General features: G+C 46.1%; 1 gene segment (V, D, J or C); it reads right to left on the reverse strand.

Annotated features, from left to right (window-relative positions):
- Positions 1–11,727: 11,727 nt before the first annotated feature.
- On the reverse strand, positions 11,728–12,943 carry LOC144331485 (immunoglobulin lambda variable 10-54-like). The segment is given in 3 exon segments: positions 11,728–11,877; positions 12,352–12,683; positions 12,805–12,943. Coding segments are annotated over 3 exon segments (528 nt in total).
- Positions 12,944–19,690: the final 6,747 nt, after the last annotated feature.

The following is a 19,690-nucleotide window of genomic DNA, read 5'->3' on the forward strand; positions in this document are numbered from 1 at the left end:
ATTCATCCTTCAGCAGAGGCATGCATAGTTGACTTTCCCCCACTCATTTCTTTTCATATTTAACTGTAGATGCACTGAGCTCATCCAGACTCATCTATCAATGCTTCCTCTGATCCTGTCCCTACTGAGTGGTCACAAGAATGTCACAAAAATGTTTGCCTCATTGCCTACTCCCCACTCTGATTTTTCTCCTGCTTTTTCCTTTCCTCCTTCCTTTCTTACTTACCCTTTCCCCTTTAAATATTGAAGTCCTCAAAACCCTCTTTGGAGATAGCACAAAATACAGATTCTATTATGACTTGTGTTTCTTTTTCCCTCTCAATTGATTAAGATCGGCATCTGTTCCTTTTTGGTTTACATTCTGGACTCTGACCAATGCCAGCACCCCTCAGTCCAGGGTAATGCCTCTGTTTCCTTGAGGAGGAAGAGAAGGAAAATGATTTCAACTGATCCAGGCCCCAAGGAGTGAGAGAGCCTGGACCTCGATGGCCCATTGGTCCTGAGAGGTCCTGACAGCTGCAGTCACTTCCCGTCTCAGCTCAGAGAGCTCACTGTGTGCTCAGCTCCCCTCCAACCTCCTGAGGGGCTTCCCAGCTGGCAGGGACAGAGACGCTCACCCTCTGATATAGCCTCACAGGTCCCCAGCTGGCCCCGTGTCCCTTTACATCACCAGGACACAGCCCTGCTAACTCACGCAGGGTCCCACAGGTGTGGCCTTGATTGTGCTGTTCACTCCCTAGATGACGATGCTCAGGGAGGAGATGGGGAAGCCAGAAGGACTGTTCTAGAGACCACAGGAAGTGACCTGATGAGCAGATCAGTGAGCAAGCACAGTGTTCTTCTTCATATTAAATTTTACAAAAGAAAACGAAAAGTATTTTTTATGGGCCTCAGTTTCATCTAGTAGACTTTTTTAGACAACTAAGGATAGATAATCCATCACCTGTGTTCAGGAAGATGACTGCAGTTTATTTTTTAAATTGTTTCCTTGTTTCTTATTGTCAAAGTCATCCCTCTCACTTCAGTTATGACAGTCGTTGAAGATGTTCCCTATCCTTTTGGCCTCTGTGAATTTGCTGATTGTGGACATTTCATACAAATCAAGAATGATTGTGCATTTTTGGTTGCTGCATTTATGCAGCATAATTTTTCAAGGTCCATCCATGTGGAGCATGTAGCAGCACTTCATACTTCTTATGCTTGAAGAATATTACCTTGAATAGAATATAGATCACTATATTTCATTGTGCAACATACAAAGCATACAAGGATATAAGGCATTATGTGCACGCTTAGTCTTGACAAAATATTTGCATTATAGACTCTGGTTGCGGCGTCTACAGGCTTAGGTAACAGCGTTTCTGATCTCATGTGGCTTAGAATACCATTTAAGCATTAAAAAGTCTTAGTTCTATGATATTGTTGTGTTCATCGGATGAGAAAAAAAACAGAGGTGTTTTCATTTTTCTTAAAGCTAGCCTCGTGTTCAATTGAATGTCATAAATGAGATGCAAAGCCAAGGGTGTTCTGATGGCTGAGGACATGCTCTTTATCAGAGTGGTACCAACAAGGGCTGACTTTGCCCTTCAGCAAGGACACATTTGGCGCTGTCTGGAGACAGCCTGTTTGTCCCAGGAGAGAACAGAATATTAACAGAATCTAACGGGTAGAGGTGAGAGATGCTGCTAAACATCTTACACTGTCCAGGAGAGCCCCCAACACAGAATAGCAATAGTGTTGTGGCTCAGAAGCCCTGATTTAAACATCTACCCCATGAATTGATCACCATCCATGAAGATTTGGAAGGAGAGATTGATATTTTGAAAAGAAAACAGAGAAAGTTGTAAGAAGACAAGTGCAAGTCTCACACTCAGGCAGGAGAGAAGAGCCACACACCCCGGTGGGAAGACGCTGAGGCTGACCCAGGGTGGGGATGCTCTGGGGAGTTCTTGTCTCACTTCCCCATGGGTCTGGAGTACTGTGGGATTGTAGCTGCCATCAGCAGACTGACAGTAGTAGTCAGCCTCGTCCTCAGACTTCAGCCCAGAGATGGTGAGGGAGGCAGAGTTGGAGGAGCTGTCGATGGAGCCAGAGAACCGATCAGGGACCCCAGAGGGTCTTTGGTTATCTTTGTAAATCACTGTGGTGGGGGCACTGCCCGGGCGCTGCTGGTACCACTGCACATATTTACTGTCAATGCTGCCACTGCTGCGGGTACAGGAGATGGTGACCGTCTGCCCCGGAGACCCCGACACAGAATGGGGCTGAGTGAACACAACCTCAGCCCAAGACCCTGCAAGGAGAAGCAAAACAGAGATCAGTGAGGACAGCTCAGGGCAGGTTCCCAGGGAGAAGGCAGAGGTCATCATCCCAGGTGACATCCAGGAGCCCTCCCTGAATTCCCTGCGGGCAGCCACCTGTGCAGTGAGCCAGGAGGGTGAGGAGGAGTGGAGCCCAGGCCATGGTGGAGACGCCCCAGGCTCTGCTTTCTGAGCCACAGCCAGGAAGCAGCCACCAGCCCTTCTTATCTTTCACTGTAATGTTCAAGGTGGGAGGTCTCCATGCAAATGTCTCCTTTTCTGGAACCTGCACAAGCCCCTCCTTTGACTTCAGACTGGCTCTGGCTGAGAAATGAAGACGCTATTCAAGGAGAAGGGGCTACACCCTGTGGAGGGCACAGAACACCTGCAGGTCCCGGGAAAACAGCTGAGGAGCTGGGGAGCCTGAGCAGGGCTTGAACCACAGCGCCCTCTGGTGGATGCATAAGTCACATTGACCCTGGGCAGGTGCTGGTGCCCAGGCTCCCTGTTCTTCCGTCCTGAAAGCCTCACAATTCTAGCCGCTGTCCAGGGGGTCTCTGCTCAGCATCCAGTGCTGACTGTACTTTTAAACTTTCAAACTTGTTCAGATGAGCAAAAACCCAATAGAGCCAGCACTCTGGTTAAGACATTGAGATTCACTTTGTGTTGTTGGAGGTGATGAGTATCAGGGAAAACGGGCTCTGTTTGAAGGAAACAGAGGCAAGGTCTCTGCCTTTCCCAGGAAGGACCACATAGGGTGAGGTCATGGGCCCTTCACTGAGAGGAGACCCAGCCCTTCAGGCAGGAAGAGGGAGGAACCCTGGGACCAGGGGTCAGATTTCACCATCAGAGACACCAGGGGAGCAGAAAGACTCTGAGGACACGGAGAGGGGTGGGCCCAGGTGTCAGTCAGGGGAAAATTTCATTAGAGCCCTTAATCACTAAGTTTCATGAAGGTAGAATAGAAAGTCAATAGACCAGGTAGTTTTGAAGGAGGCTTGGAGAGAATCTCTACAGCTGGTGATGGATTGGCTTTCTGGGTAAGGTTTAAAAAAGTGAATATAGGCCAGGTGCGGTGGCTCACGCCTGTAATCCCAGCACTTTGGGAGGCTGAGGAAGGCGGATCACGAGGTCAGGAGATCGAGACCATCATAGCTAATACGGTGAAACCTCGTCTCTACTAAAAATACAAAAATTAGCCGGGAGTATTGGTGGGTGCCTGTAGTCCCAGCTACTAGGGAGGCTGAGGCAGGAGAATGGCGTGAACCCAGGAGGCGGAGTTTGCAGTGAGCAGAGATCGTGCCATTGCACTCCAGCCTGGGCGACAGAGCGAGACTCCCTCTCAAAAAAAAGAAAAAAGAAAGAAAGAAAGAAAATATAACTTTGAAGTTCTTATTTGTGGAGCAGTTGGATGTTATGCTGCTCTCATAGGAGGTATTTTCTAGGACTTGCTTAGGATCCTGTGATGAGCGTTAGTTTCTCTGCTTTGGAAAGCCAGGTGCCAGGTAGTGACGCAGATGTCAACATGCAAGGAAACTCTGCAATGCTTGAGCAGCAGGCTGTGCTATCATGGGGGACTGTGTGGGAATGATGCATTAAATAATTAACATGGAGCTATAAGAACGGCTGCTACTTTAAGGGGATACAAAGGCACTAACACTCATTTTACATTTGAGGAAACAGTAATTTATGTATTCAACACATTATGCAAGTATTGGTGAAAAGTATGTTTTAAAAGCTACTACCTCTGCTTGATGGCAGGTGACAAAGTCATATGAAGATCACTGAGGGGACTCCGCCCTCAGACCATTGTTGTGGTCATACCATGGGTGCATTAGTAATGAGGACGGTGCTGTGTCATGGGTGGTGTCACCTGGGCGTGGGCATTATGTCCTCACCCACTCAGGGCCACTTTGATTGTTAACAACTTCACACTTTCTCCTCTAACCTACAATACCTCTGTCCTCATTCTCCCTCCAATTGACTTTTATTCCCCTTTCCATGGCCACGACATGATGTCCAAGATCAAGGACATCAAAGAGAACTTTTCCAACCTTTTCCCCTCAGTCTTCTACATTTGGGGAATTTGTGGAGAAGGACTAAGATTATCAACTGTATTTTTTTTCAAGTTTTCTTTTATTACACCTGACATCTGCAATTGTGTTTTCATATTATCTCCACGTATTTTTAATTCTATTTTATGGCATTATCCGCTCCTTTACTGAAATATTTTCAATGACATATTTACATGTTCCTGGAAAATATCAGACATTTAGCTTCTGCAGGAAGACTCAGAGATTCATAAAGTGTGTGCTTTTCAGATATAGGAAGGGTACCTTAAAAGGCAATTAATGCCTAAAATGGCACATGACAAAGAAATGAAGACATATTTTAGGATGAAAGTCTATGTTCATTTATCAGAGTATGGTTTATGCTGTGAAGAAACAAGCACTGCCAAGGAGGCTTCTCAGATGTGAAGGCCGTCGTAGACTATGAGTTCCCTCCTCGTTTTGTGTCTACCTCAAATGTGACCTCTTTGTATAAGTGAGGAATGGAATGAGGACATTTGGGAGGAGGAACATGAAATGCCACACATTGATTACCTTGGGAGGGGCCCCTTCTCCGTAGGTGACTGTTACCCATTCCCTGTGTTCATTGCATGGAAGTGAGCCAGGCTCTGCATCCTGGTTCTGGACAAAGACAGCATGACACTTAGGTACGGGTGAGAGGAGAAGCAAAGACAAAAAAGAAAAAAAATGCGTTCAGAGGGGCATGGAGGAGTGTGGTCCAGGGCAAGGCTGTGACTGGGAAACTGACCAAAGGAGAGTGGGCTCTTAGGTGGTGACAGCCTCAGTCACGTATGCCCTACTGGGAGAGTCTGCAGCGCTTCCATGCAACTATCACTTGCAGAATGCCTGCATCATTGATAATAACACATTCTGAGCCTCCTCACTTTCCTTCCCAAGATGTGCACATGATACAGGAGATTTATTTACCAAATAAGTTTCTTAGGAACCCAATTATAATTAGAAGATATTCATCAGTGATCAGGTCAGGGTATGGAAATATCTGGTATAATTAAAATAGAATTTGATGAAAATATAAGAACTAAATTATGAAGATGTGGGCAGAGTCTGAAAACCCCAGGGGAGATGGAAAACCATGACCAGCAACAGTGGGGTTGGTGATGTCAGGATGCTCTTCATGTGCCTGAAAATGACAGGGTATTAGGGCTGGGGGGAGCTGGCAAATGCACTGAGGGACAGGAGCTCTGAGGTTGGGGGTCCCCTGGAGAGGTTGAAAAGGTAACATGAGGAGGAGCAGGGGAAGGAGGAGCATCCGTGGCAGAAGGAAAGACACCTTGGTCTGGATCACCTGGGATCTGCATAGAAAGACCTGCCCGCCAGGGGAGGCCCCAGGCACCTGCAGAAGCAGGTGGAGTGAATGCCTGAGACTGTGAGGCACTGGATGGGCACAGAGAACCCATGGGGAGAATGACCTGGCCACAGCACAGTCCAGTCCCAGTTCTGTGAAGCCTCTGCGCTCACACACCTGCCATCTGTCATCCTCATGTGACTTCCAATGTGAAACCATCCAACACTCCTCACCTTCACAGCACACTTCACAGCACCCCTCTTAGTCACAGATCTCTGTCCCCACTTTCCCTTCCCAATGCTGTGGTCGCTACTGGCAGAGACCTGAACTGTGCTGACTTTGTTGCTGCTGTTGCTGCTGCTTGTCAGTTCAGAATAGAAGCAGGTGGCAAGTCGGGAATTCTCCATGGGGTGAGGAGGCATCAACAATCTCATTGCATATGAAGGCCAGAACCTAGCAGGCAGCGTTCTCATGTGGATTGTACATTACCAGTGAATACCCATGGATCCATGCGGGGATGCCCAGCACAGCTTCCTGGGGTCCACAGTGTGGCCTGGGGATGCCTGGGTCTTTTCTAGCCTTTCTCTTCATCTTTGTGCAGTTGAATCCCCTCCTGCAAATGTGTTGCTGCCATGCTCTCTTTCCAGTTCTGACCTGTGCTGTGATTGAGGGTTGGACTCTTCTTTGGATAGGACTTCCATTTGGGGTGGAAAAGGAAGAAATAACTTTTATCATTCCTATAGGACTAGAGCAGTTCCAGCTACAGGACAGTCACACACTCATGGAGTAATTGCAGCCAGTCCCAAGACAGCAGGCTCAGCCGGTTGCCTCCTGGGAAATTTCTCTCTTGTCAGACCCACAGAGGCCCCTAATGGCCATAGAATCACAACCCTCTACTTTATTGACTGACACAGCTGAGCACGCCGGGAAGGTCAGGCTTCTTCTGATGCCTTTTCCCACCCTGAGGAAGGGAGGCGGGTGTGGTTGGACTGCTTACGCCCCAGCTGCCCTCACGTGGAGTCGTTACAGCCTGGAAGAATCCACAGCTGGCTTCTGCCTCCCCTACTCTATGCCTGCCACCCTGCAGGGACATCACCAACCCCACTCTTGCTGGCCATGGTTTTCCATCTCCCTTGGGGTTTCCAGACTCTCTGCCCACATCTTCATTATTTACTTCTTTATATTTTCATCAAATTCTATTTTAATTATACCAGATATGTCCCCCGATCACTGATGAATATCTTCTAATTATAATTGGATTTCTAACAAAGTTATTTGGTAAATAAATCTCCTGTATCATGTGCACGTCTCGGAAATGAAATTGTTGCCCACATAAACGTGAGGAGGCTCAGAATGTGCTATTAGCAATGATGCAGACATTCTGCAAGTGACAGTGTGTGGAAGGGCTGCAGACTCTCACCGTGGGGCATACATGGCTGAAGCTGTCACCACCAGTGCTGGCTGTTGTCAAAAACAGCAGGGGCCTAGTGGGAGCCCAGGTAGCACAAGCAGAGGGGATTTTCCCACTGGCCTAGAGCACGGTGTAAGCCATGCCCTGTCAGCCCATCTGAGAGAGGTGATCAGCCCCATTCTCAAGGTGAAGACCAGAGAGGACCAAAGAACTTGAGCCTCTGGAGGAGCCTCTCAACCCAGAGAATTGTCTGGGGACCCCAGAGGCCTGGTACTCATTTTAGTGTAAGCAGAATCTCAGAACATAGGTGGAGGGCTCCCTGGATTCTGTGGGGACCAGATTTTTTGCCACCGATATGAAAGCCGATGCTCTGAGGGCAGGTGAGTGTGTTTGAGCTGCATGAAGATGCTGGGAGTGAGGACACCTGGGTCAGCCCAGCCTCGGAGAGGGAACCTGGAAATGCAAACATTTGCATTGTGGGAGCAGGTGTCAGGGTTAAGCTGTTGGCGGGTCTGAGCCAGAGGGGCTGATACAAGCTGGGACCACCCCAGGACTCTAGGCCTTGTCCCTACATGTGCAGGGAGTGAGGAGGACAAGCACAAGAGGGTCCAGGCCATGGTGGGCACATCCCCCTGTGGTCCAGTGGGATGGATTGAGCTTATTCCCTGCTGGGGGCCTCAGCCAGGAGGAGCTGGTCATGCACATGTGGCCCCAGCTGCTGTCTGCCCCACCTCTCCCTCAGCACTGAATAAGGATCATGTGCTGAGGGTCTTGTGGGTAGGAAGGGCTAACAGGCAGCGAGACTCTGTCTGCCCCATGGAAGGTCCTGGGAGGGAAAGCTTCCGGGACAACTGATAAACCTGTGAGCAGGGGCTCTGGTAGGCTAGAGAGGACCCTTCTCTGAGTGCCCATCACAGCCCAGGCTCACTGGAACTAGAGGACACCCCTACTGAGCCCTCCATGAGAGCACCCAGTGCAGTCCTCGGTGACCCTGCCATCCTCAGTCCATCTTCTGTGTTCTCAGGGGGTCTAAGACTTCCTGTCATCTGACTGTTCACTGTCATTTAACAAACAGTAATTGAAAAACCTGAATGGCCAGTGCTGTGATCAGCTCAGAAGTACTTTATATTAATATATTCCACATGTTTATGGACAACACACTATCAGAGCATGAAAAGACATGGAAGAAACTTAAATGCTTATTAACAAGTAAAAGAAGCTGACCTGCAAAGTGACATGATACATGATTCCAAGTATATTACAGTCCAAAAAGGGAGGAAATCATTCCAAGTATATTACAGTCAAACAAAGGAAACAAGTAGAAAGGTCATCGACTTCCAAGGGTTAGTGGGGAGACAGATGAATCAGTAAAGCCAGAAGATGTTTAGAGAAGTGAAAATACACTACATGATACTGTAATGGTGGATACATGTCATTACATATTTGCCCAAACCCATAGCCATAGAATGTGCATCAACGAGATAAATTCCTTAAGGAAGCTACTGACTTGTGGTGATGATGACCTGTCAATGTGGTTCATCAATTACAGAACATGTACATTTCTGGTGGGACCCATTGATAAGGGGTAGGGTGGACATGTGTAGAGTCAGGAAGGATTCGGGATATCTTTCTACCTTCCTCTCTATTTTACTATGAACTTAAAACTGCACTAAATTAGTGGCCAACAAAACTGTGGAGAAATGCTCATCATCACTAATCATCAAGATATGCAAATCAAAGCCACGATGAGATGCCATCCTGCCACACCAGTCAGGATGGCTATAATTAGAGTAAAAAAAAAAACAGCCGATGACAAGGTCGTAGAGTAAAGAAAACATGTGTACACCGTTGGTGGGATGGAAATTATTTCAGCCATTGTGGAAAGCAGTTTGGAGACTTCTCGAAGAACTTAAAACAGAGCTACAATTTGACCCAGCAATCCCATTACAGGGTATCTATCCAAAGACAAATAGATCATTATACCCAAAGGCCAGATGCTCTTGTAAATTCACCACCACACTATTCACAATGCCAAAGACATGGGATCCACCTAAGTGCCCGTCAATGGTGGATTGGATAAAGAAAATATAGTTTATATCCCCCGTGGAATACTATGCAGCCATAAAAAGGAGTAAAATAATGTTCTTTGAAGCAACATGGATGGAGCAGGAGGACATAATCCTAGGCAAACTAACACAGGGACAGAAAGTCAAATACCACATGTTCTCATTTTTAAGTGAGAGATAAACATTGAGCACGCATGGACATAAACATGAGAACAATAGACACTGGGCACTACTAAAATGGGGAGGCAGAGGAGGGAATGGTATAAAAAACTACCTGTAGGGTACAATGCTCACTACCCGGGTACAATACACCCATGTAACAAACCCACACATGTACTTGCTATATCGAAAATAAAAGTTGAAATTTAAATTAAAAGTATGTATTAAGAACAATTTAAAAAGATAAAATTATATACCTCAACATCACACAATATGCCCTTGGAACAAACCTGCGCATGTACCACCTGAATTTAAAATAAAAGTTAAAATTGTAAAAATAAAATAAACATATTAATGCAAACATTTAAAATAAAACGTTAACTAACTCATTTGAGAGGCTGAGGCAGGAGGATCGCTTGTGCCAAGGAGTTCAAGAACAGACTGGGCAATATGTTGAGACAAATAAAATTTGTTTTTAATTAGCCAGGCATGGTGGCACCCACTAGTAATCCCAGCTACTCAAGGACCTGAGGTGGGAGGTTCACTTGAGCCAGGAAATTTGAGGAACTGACTGATTTCAACAGCACATTTACACATTTCTACTGTGAAGTGGGATTTATACTTAAAATAATGGTTGGCTTCAACATTAATAAAGGTTTGGCACCGCATGTTCTCACTCATAGGTGGGAACTGAACAATGAGATCACTTGGACTCAGGAAGGGGAACATCACACACAGGGGCCTATCATGGGGAGGGGGGAGGGGGGAGGGATTGCATTGGGAGTTATACCTGATGTAAATGACGAGTTGATGGGTGCAGCACACCAACATGGCACAAGTATACATATGTAACAAACCTGCACGTTATGCACATGTACCCTACAACTTAAAGTATAATAATAATAAATAAATTAAAAAAAAAAGAAAAGAGCATTAAACTAAAAAAAATAATAATAATAAAAATAAAGGTTTGGTATAATACCATAGTATTGTATCACAACCAAAGATCATATTGTATCAATAGATTTTTAATGTGTTTGGCAAATGTCAACATCTATCCCTAATAAAAATCAGTTAAGAATATGGAAATAGATAAATTTGTTTATGATATGGTAACACACCGCACACACACACACATCTTGGTCCAGAGTCAGCGACTTACTGCATGGAGGACATTTTCCCTGAGATCAAAAAAATGCAAAGGTTCCCCTTACCTCACTCCTTACTCATCACTGCTCGCAAAATATTAGACAAGAAAATTAAATAAAATGTATTAATGGAGAGATGTCTGCCCTGATGGGAATAGACAGCTTGAAAGACCAAATGCATTTTACGGTCTTAGATCTTTGGGTTCTTGTGCTGGAAATGACAGTATAAGTATCCCCAATGAGCACATGGTTTGTCAAAGGAGATGAAAGGGAAGGAAACCACTGGGTAACACAAGCAGAAGGGAGAACCTTAGCCCACTTTTCTCAGGGCCAGGAGGAATATTTCAGCTCTGAGGCTGTTATCCTAGGTCTGCGATGATGATCAGCCTCCTGCCCAGGGTGCAGCAGAGTAAACAGCCATCAGCACCTTCCCAGTGCTTCCGGATGGGAGCGGCTGGTGCCAGACTGCGTCAAAGCTACTCATATTTCTCGAGCTTCCCTTAGACAAGACAGCGAGCTCTGACCAAGTGACCACAGCACTGACACAGAGTCTGGGGTCTCAGCTCACTTGTGCCTTGTGAGCCAGAGTAAGAAGGCAGGTCTTGTGTGACCTCAGCAGCATCTTCCTCTAAAGCCCTGACCAATGCCCGTTTATAAAGAACTGGGGGAGAAAGGCCCCAGGGTGTGGTGGGGACACCTCAGAGCTCTGTCTCCAGAAGCTCCACTGTGGGGAGGATGCCCACAAGCTGCGTGGTATCCCCTGGCCAGGCTCTCCTAGGAGCAGAATCACTCCATCCATATACACCCTGGGTTCTCACCGTGTATCAGCACTTCCTGAACCAGACTTGGGCAAAGACTTTAAAGAGATAAGGGGGAGATGCCTCAAATCTAAAGCAACGCAATGGGAAAGGCAGACTCAGGAGGTGACAGGGCAGTGAGGCCCCACAGGTGGAGAAAAGTCACACACCAGTGAGGACACTGTTTGGTCAACTTCCGTAGAGTCAGCCGACTGCTTTACCAGCTGTCTGCATAGCGGATAAAGCAGGATGTTTTCCAGGTGTCACTACCCAACAACAGAGTGAGAAGGATCCTCCACGCACCCATCACTGGAAGAGCGATGCTCTCATGCATGGACTTTTATCTTGATGGAAAATTATCCTGTAAACAGCTATATAGCTTTTTTCTGTTTCTCAAACTGTCAACATCTCTGTCAACTGTAGCCCAGAGCTCCAACTTCACCTGCTCTCTCCACACACTGCCCATGGCTGTTAGAGGACAGCGATGAGGCAAAAGAAGAGCACGCCTGGGAACACTGTTTTCAGTGTGCAGGTGTTGAGGTGCACAGTAATGTGGGGCTCAGGAGGCCTCAACCAAATGTGGTGGACACGTTTGGATCTGGAGGAGGAGTCTCGGGATCCCTGTGGCAGAGGGGAAGGGGATTCTAATGAGAAGACGGCATAAGCAGGCCACAGAAGAGAGGGGCTGCTGGTGGCCCGGCTGAATGGTCTCTTAAGGCCAGAGAGCTGCACCCTCAGGGCATTGATGCCAGAATCTTCAAATGGAATGGATAAGAAAACTCGGGAATAAGAAATATTTCCTTAGTTAAACCTAGTGTTTCTTTTTTACTAACTGCTAGTGCATCTGTATGTTCATGCACTAGTTTTATATACATGTAACTACTAATATATAAACAATGATGCTCCCTACACACATTTGTTAATAAGGCAGGCTTGCTAATTTCACTTCATGTTCCTATTTTTAACAGTCCTAAATAGTGTACACTATTGTGAATGCATCCCTTGTCTTTTGGGGGGGAGTCCAGTTTAAACAGTGCTCTGTGAGGTCCCCACGTGTTCAGTGAGGCCAAGGGAGCTCCTGAGTTTTTATCTCACTTCCCCACTGGCCTGAGGCACTGTGTGAGCACTGAGGCTGCTGTCCCATGCTGAGCAGTAATAGTCAGCCTCATCCTCAGGTTGGAGTCCGGTGATGGTCAGGGAGGCTGTGTTTCCTGACCTGGATGCAGAGAATCTCTCTGAGATCCCCGAGGGCCGGTTGTTATTCCTGTAGGACAGCAGTTTGGGAGGGTGGCCCTGGTGCTGCTGCAGCCAAGCTGCTCCCTGGTTGCCAACATTGTTGCTGTTTCCAGTGCAGGTGAGCGTGGCCGTCTGTCTCAAGCCCTTGGACACTGAGGGTGGCTGAGTCAGCCCTGCCTGGACCACTGGCACTGTAAGGGGGACAGAAAGGAATGTGAGAGCGGGATCAGAGTCCACTGAGCCAGGGAGCGGAGGAGCTGGAACAGAGGTGGGTGTGGATCCCCCGTGTCCCTGGGTAAGGTCCACTCTCACCTGCAGAGTGAGTGAGGAGGGTCAGGAGGAGCAGAGCCCAGGGCATGGTGCGGATTCCCACTGTGCTTGCCGAAGCTCTGCTTTGGAGACTGAGCTCCCCTAAGTCTCTTTATAGCTCCCAAAGCCTTTGGGGGTGGAGTCACAGCATTTAAATAAGATCTTGCTGTCTGACTTTTCCTGGGCCTCCACGCCCTGGTTACTCACAGATCTGAAGGAGAGAGGCAGGAGACAGATGTGAAGGAGAGAGGCAGGAGACAGATCTGAAGGAGAGAGGCAGGAGATGAGCTGACCCAGGGGTGGAGGTGGCCTGGCTCATGGTGACCCCTGGGTCCCAGCAGGTCCGAGTTGCAGCCCAAACCGCGTCTCATGAGCACCCTGATGGCTAAACTTCCCTGCAGGCCTTGAGTGGTTTCCAAGCTGGGTGGAGCCATCTCAGGAATTTCTCCCACTGTCCCAGTCTGTCCAAGATCCCAGACCCTTCTTACCTCTCTGACACACCTGGGCCGTGGTAGCCAGAGAGTCACTGGCCATCCTGATCCTCTTCCAAAGCTGCTCTTGATGCTGGAGAGGGACCCAGGGACCCTGAGAAATCTAAAGAAAAGGGGTTTCTGGCAAAGCAATGCCCTTCTCACTAACAATGAGCTGCAGAGAGCGTATCGTCCACTGCATCAGCACATGTATCCTCGCTTTACTTAATCATCTGTTACAACCCCCACATCGAGAATATTTTTCTGTTTTAAATTTTTGGAATTTACTCATATAATATTATTAGCACTATCATCACGAGACACTAAAAGGCCTCTGAATGGATTTATTCCATTTTTAGCCATTATGCGTGTCTCCATCTCTTCCTAAGGCACCCATTTATGTGAAGTAACATGCTTCCAGTCTACTTTCCAAAAAGCCCATTATATAAGCTTGAAGAATTCATTATGCATGCTTCTGCTTTTAAATAAGTGGCACATTGGTTTTTTTTCTTGAGAGCTTTTGATTTTGTTTAATTTGGTGAGAGTTTTTTGTTGTTGTTTTTCAACTGATAAGTATATTTTTATCCGTGCTGCATAAGAAGTTTTGTTTGTTTGTTTTTGCTTGTTTGTTTGTTTGAGACGGAGTCTCACCCCATTGCCCAGGCTGGAGTGCAGTGGTATGATCTTGGCTCACTGCAAGCTCTGCCTTCCGGGTTCATGGCCATTCACCTGCCTCAGCCTCCTGAGTAGCCTGGACTACAGGCACCCGCCACCACACCAGGCTAATTTTTTTGTATTTTTAGTAGAGACAGGGTTTCATCATGTTAGCCAGGGTGGTCCCGATCTCCTGACCTCGTGATCCACCCGCCTCGGTCTCCCAAAGTGCTGGGATTACAGGCATGAGCCACCACACCCGGCCAAGAAGTTATTGTATTACTTCCAACTGGCTAGCATTTTATCTTCTACTTGTGTTTTGAATTCCATTTGTGTTGAACACCTACGTTGCTTCCAATGCTTTGCTCCCAATAAGGATCTCTTTATAAACATTTGCTTGTGTCTCTGTACAGGTGGACTTCGGCTTGACAGTGGCAAACACGCTTCTTCTCCTCGTGTGCTGAGGAACTTTTCTCCAGATGGCAGCACTTGTTTCTCCACCCAGCTGTGAGTGTTTGTGATTCCCCACATGCACACTGGAATCTTCGTTTATTTTATTTTGCAATATCATTTTACTGTTCCACACTCTCAATGACTTCATGCTTCATTCAGAAGCCAATCCACCGTTGGCAAAGCACCACGTGAACCCGCAGTATCTCCCTCCTTCCCTCCCTCTGCCAACTCTCTGACCATGTCTCCAATGCTCTGAACTAACTCCTTTCCTCTCTCTCTACCCGCCGTCTCTCTCCCCGCTCAAGTCAGAAGGTGACGATGGACCATGTGTGAGATCGGATGGGACTAGGGTAATGGGCTGTATCAAGGGGGCCAGGCTAGAATCTTGGATCCGCACCACCACCTCTGCTCATACCTACCCACACTTCTTCTCAAGGACAACAATTTAAACATAAATATAAACATAAGAGAATGGATAAAACCTCATCTAGTTTTGAGCGTCTTCATGTAAGAGAAAATTTCAGTATTCATCATTGTCTCTTATAGTAGTGAGTTTTGACACTATTTTTTTACGTATACTGTGTACTTCATTGTTTTTTAAACTCAGAGTTTATAGATTTTGATATTTTGTCAACATAATGAACTGCTACATTTTAAAGTGATTTCTGAAAATATGTGAGAGAAAAATAAATGTTGATATGCTACTCGCACAAATAACATTTGTATTTAACAAGCTTTAATTCAACAATGTATAAGAATATCAGAATAATATAAGGTCTTCTTGGTAAACATAGCAACTAAAAATACAAATTATTTTGTATTTTTTGAATTACATTATTGAATTTAAAAGTTTTACACTTTTGCTCATATTGCTAGAAAAATGAGTTATCAAATATCTTTATGGGCAATAAGTGTTCTATTGTTCCATATTAAAAACAAAATGATTCTAGTGGTTCAACCTTAGGGGTATCTTTTCTTTAGATATAAACAGACAGTATTAAGAAATTAAGGAAGTATCCTATTTTCCCATATTTCTTAATTTCTCCGTGTGTGTGTGCATACACATGCATGTATATATACACACACAGATGCATACACACAAATATATATCATATAATATACGTCTTTATATATGCACATATATATGCATATGTGTAGATGTCCATATCTAGATATTTAATAAAGGAATGGTGGTTAGAATTTCCTGAAAATTCATTGAGAAGGCAATTTTTGCTGTCAAATTATTTAATAATGGGAATGAGAGACACTAAATAAATAGCCCTTGACACAAAGGCGTCGTTCTCACCCTGAACATGTTGCCCAGTTTTTCTCTCCCTCCTCCTTTGTGAATCTTTCCATCAGAGATTCTCCTCTTTGATTCCTGTCCCCTGATAGGGAGTGCCACCTCGAGCCATGGATCTTTCAGGAAACACAGGACTCAGGCTGAAACAATGAGGATAACAAAGTGACACTGTGCATAGTGTCCTTCTCTCACCTTCACCTTTTATTGATTATTCCCAGCTAGGACCACAGCTCACACATTTCTCCTGCTCCTGTGGCTGGAATAGCAGGAGACACAAAGTACCAAGGGTGTGTGCCCACTGGAGTCAGAATCGGACCACTTCCTTCCCGTGATGCTCAGATAGACCTTAATACTGGTTCTCCTTCTTCTCCAGGAAGAGCAGCCCTTGGGAGGACCCCGGTGTCCTATGTGCAGGGAGCTTGTGGCGAGCAGGTTTCCCTGCAACAGAGGCAGGGATAGAACACGTTGCACGGGGCTTGAGGAGGGCAGTGGAGCCCACAGCCTGGGTATGGAAGGAGTCCACAAAGGAAGCACAGTCAAGTCTTGAGCCTCCAGACGGACAAGGACATCTGCCTGGATGACAGGAACCCAGTTGATCAGTCTGGAATGCTCTTTTCTCCTGCTGGGCGGGGCTGAAGACAGTTTCTCTCTGACCAGCTACTGTGGACCTAGAGCGATGACCAGCCTGAGCCATAGAGTTTGTGCCTGTGTAGGGATGCTTGGGCTGAGAATGTGGTAGCCGCAGGTAGGACCACAGTGCAGGGAGCTGGAGGGGAATGCAAGCCACGTGCTCACATCTGGAGTGGAGGGAAAGCCTCCTGGATAGAGCAACATTGAAGGCACACATGGCATTTATTCTCATATAATTGTGCTGTGAAACACCTTACGTGTTTACATTTAGTTGTCAGAAAAACCTCATGGTGACTGAGACAGATGTCAAACTCACCTTTACCCTCCCTTGGCCCATGCCATAGGCGACACGTCCTGTACCATAGCTTCTGGAGTGGGAACCCTGCCATGGAGTATGCGTTAAAGTGGTATCGGCCCATGTGGATGTGAAGACAGCTTTTCCATTTTTTCCCCCTCACTTTCCATTGAGGGGTGAGATGAGGCCCCTCCCTGTTAACCAGACCTGACATTAGTGATCTCTTGGCACTCACAGTTTCTGTGGAAGTGACACTGTGTAAACCAAGTCAGAGCTCTGAATTCTCTGGGACTGCCCAGCTTCCTGGAAACCCAGGCCACATGGGAGGCCTCCGGTAGGTCATTCAGTCAAGGCTAGCTTCACTGCACTTTCAATGAAGTCACCTTCAGTCGATTCCGACCGCTTCATACCAAATCAGCCCCAACCTGTGACACTTTTTTTGCTGAGGCTCCATCATCAGCGGAGACGAGTCACCCGCAGCAGCCCTGTCTGAATTACTCACCTGTGCCTGCGAGCAAAAACAGTGCATGTTTTTATCCACCGTGAGGCTGATAACTCTTGTTTCCTTATCTGTTTGTTTTTGCATAATAACAGATACAGCTCTTGTAGGAAACTCAAAATATAAAAGAGAATGAACACTGCGATCTGAGTTTTCTTCTTTCATGTTCTGCAGCCTTTCAGGTTGTGATTCCAAATATACAAGCCAGTAAGTTTCTATAGATTCTTACAGAATTATTAGCTGAACTATTAATAGCATTGACATTGTGACAATATTTTCCCTAAGGGTTTTTTATGTTTAGTTATTTATTCTTCATCTACTGTAGAGAGTCAGGTGTCAGCAGTAGGGAGGTTTCTCTGCTCCACTAAGACCACCCCAAGCTGGGACGGCTGAACTGCTCCTTATCACCTTCCAAACACTGCTCCACCCGTTATCATGTGATATTCTTACTCTTTGTTCATTTTCTCCTCCAGTTGGAAAGTCAAAAAAGTAAATCTGTTTTCTAGTTTTGCTGTTTCCCTTTGTGTGTGCTCGTGTTTAAGATGCAAACATGCAGAAGAAATTTGGGGTGAATCGGCAGTGACAGGCACTTGTACCAACAGCTTTCAATATCATGAACGGTAGTGACTTTGTCTTGAACATGACAACCCTCTTATCTTTGAACCAAAACCTTCACTTTTTAGATGAATTTTGGAGTCGTGACTTCCTTTCCTATACCTGGTTTATCATGAGATCATAAGAATGTGTGTGATTGTTTCTTGCTTTCTTATCCAAAACAAAAATTTAATTCTACAATTTTGTGAGATAAAAATTTCATTTAGAAAAGTGTATATATTTTTTCACCCAACATGTTCACTCAAACAGAAATGCACTGGTGAAAATATTGTGATATTTCTTCATTAATTTCTGGGGAAATGGTTGGTCTTTTTTGAGGGATGCCCTTTTTCATCCCTGTAAGACCACACTGATGCCTGCTGCCCATGGGAGGCTAAAGTATCAATGAATCCGCAGGCATTGTGTTCAGTCACTCCACTTCCTTCTCACATAGCTTTTCAGGGGAGCAGCACTGAGAACTCAGAAGATCTTTCTCTAACTGAAGCATCTGACCTCCGGTTGGTATCTCTAAACCTGCTGTGTTTTCAAAAATCATGTTCACCATCTTCCAGTGACTGTGCAAATGTCTCAACCCACATCCTCCCAGATGCTCAAGGTAATCCTTCATTGATATAAAATGGACTCTAATTGCTAATATTCTGAGAAAGTTTTGCTTCTGTGTTCATTAATGAGATTGTCTTGTATTATTGAAATCTGTTTCTGTTCCTGTTGAGTTTTACTCTTTTGCTGGAACATCAAAATAAGTGAGTGTGTGTGTGTGTGTGTGTTTATAATTTTGTACAAAGGTCCAGACTGTATAAATGGCAGTTAGCACTCTCTAACCCAGCACTCTGCAAGGAGGTTTAGAAGTGGTGGATAGAATGAGATGACAAGCTCCTCATGCCCAGACGTTAGGACTGAAAGGCAGTGGTAATGTGCACCCAGAAACCTTGACCTGATCCCTAAAGGAACTCCTGGTCTAAGGACTAAGGATTTTGAAGTGGAGTGAGATTCTGGCCACGCTGGAGAAGCCCCAGGGTTCTTGCTGAGTCTAAGTTGTTACGATGGGAGCTTCCCCAACTCCAAGTGTTTCTAATTCTATGCCCAGGAAACACTGTATTTCAAGTTCCTTTGAGCAAATTTGTTCCTGCTGTGTGATTTCTCTCTGCTTGAAGAGCAGGCTTGGACAAGGACTGCATGAGGGTGGAGGATAAAATAGGAAGCACTGGTGTGTGTTAGAGTCTGGTGCTCAGTGGCTTCTGCGGTGCAGGAAGCGGCTCCTGCTCGGTGGTGCAGGTGCGGGAAGTCACACTTCAGTGAGGATACTGCTTGCTCAAGCCTGTGAGAGCCAGTAGTTTGCTATGCGGCCCGGCCCAGGGCCCTGCCCTCTCAGGAAGTCCAACAGCACCCCCTGCTGGGCTCAGATCCCAAGTCGGTTGGCCCCTCAGACACGGACCCAGCTCTTCTGGAAGGGCATCCTGACCCTTGCAAACGGATCTTTCACTCATGACCGAAGGGAGTAGAATGAGTAGATCCTCTCTGCAGTGTTTACAGCTGAGACATTATTTCTTTCACGTTAGTTGTGGTCTGCAAAGAGCTAATCACTGGATGTGTTTCAGGATGCACAGTGATGATTTACCAGATATCAGCATCACCAGGCGTGTGAGTGTGTTGCTCCCAGGGGCCTGTGGTCATCACCAGTCTGTGATCATCTTGAACCAAATCTAAGGCTTAATGTTCTGCTGAGCCTCCAGGTGGTTCATACCTGGGGATGATTCTACAAGGGCTTCTTTTAGAGGTTGACTTATTTTGTTATTGTTGTTCTCATTGTCGTGAGGGTCACCTGTGAGATTCCCTCAGCTCCTACTGTACAAGCCTTGGCATTATAGCCCATAAGAATGATGCTGTCAGAAAAGAGTGTCTCTTGCTGCTCTGTTTTGCCTCTGAGTTCTTTTGCTATTTAATATTATCCTGGTAATGCCTCTTTTCTT

This window comes from Macaca mulatta, chromosome 10 (assembly GCF_049350105.2).
Source record: "Macaca mulatta isolate MMU2019108-1 chromosome 10, T2T-MMU8v2.0, whole genome shotgun sequence".
NCBI lineage: Eukaryota > Metazoa > Chordata > Mammalia > Primates > Cercopithecidae > Macaca > Macaca mulatta.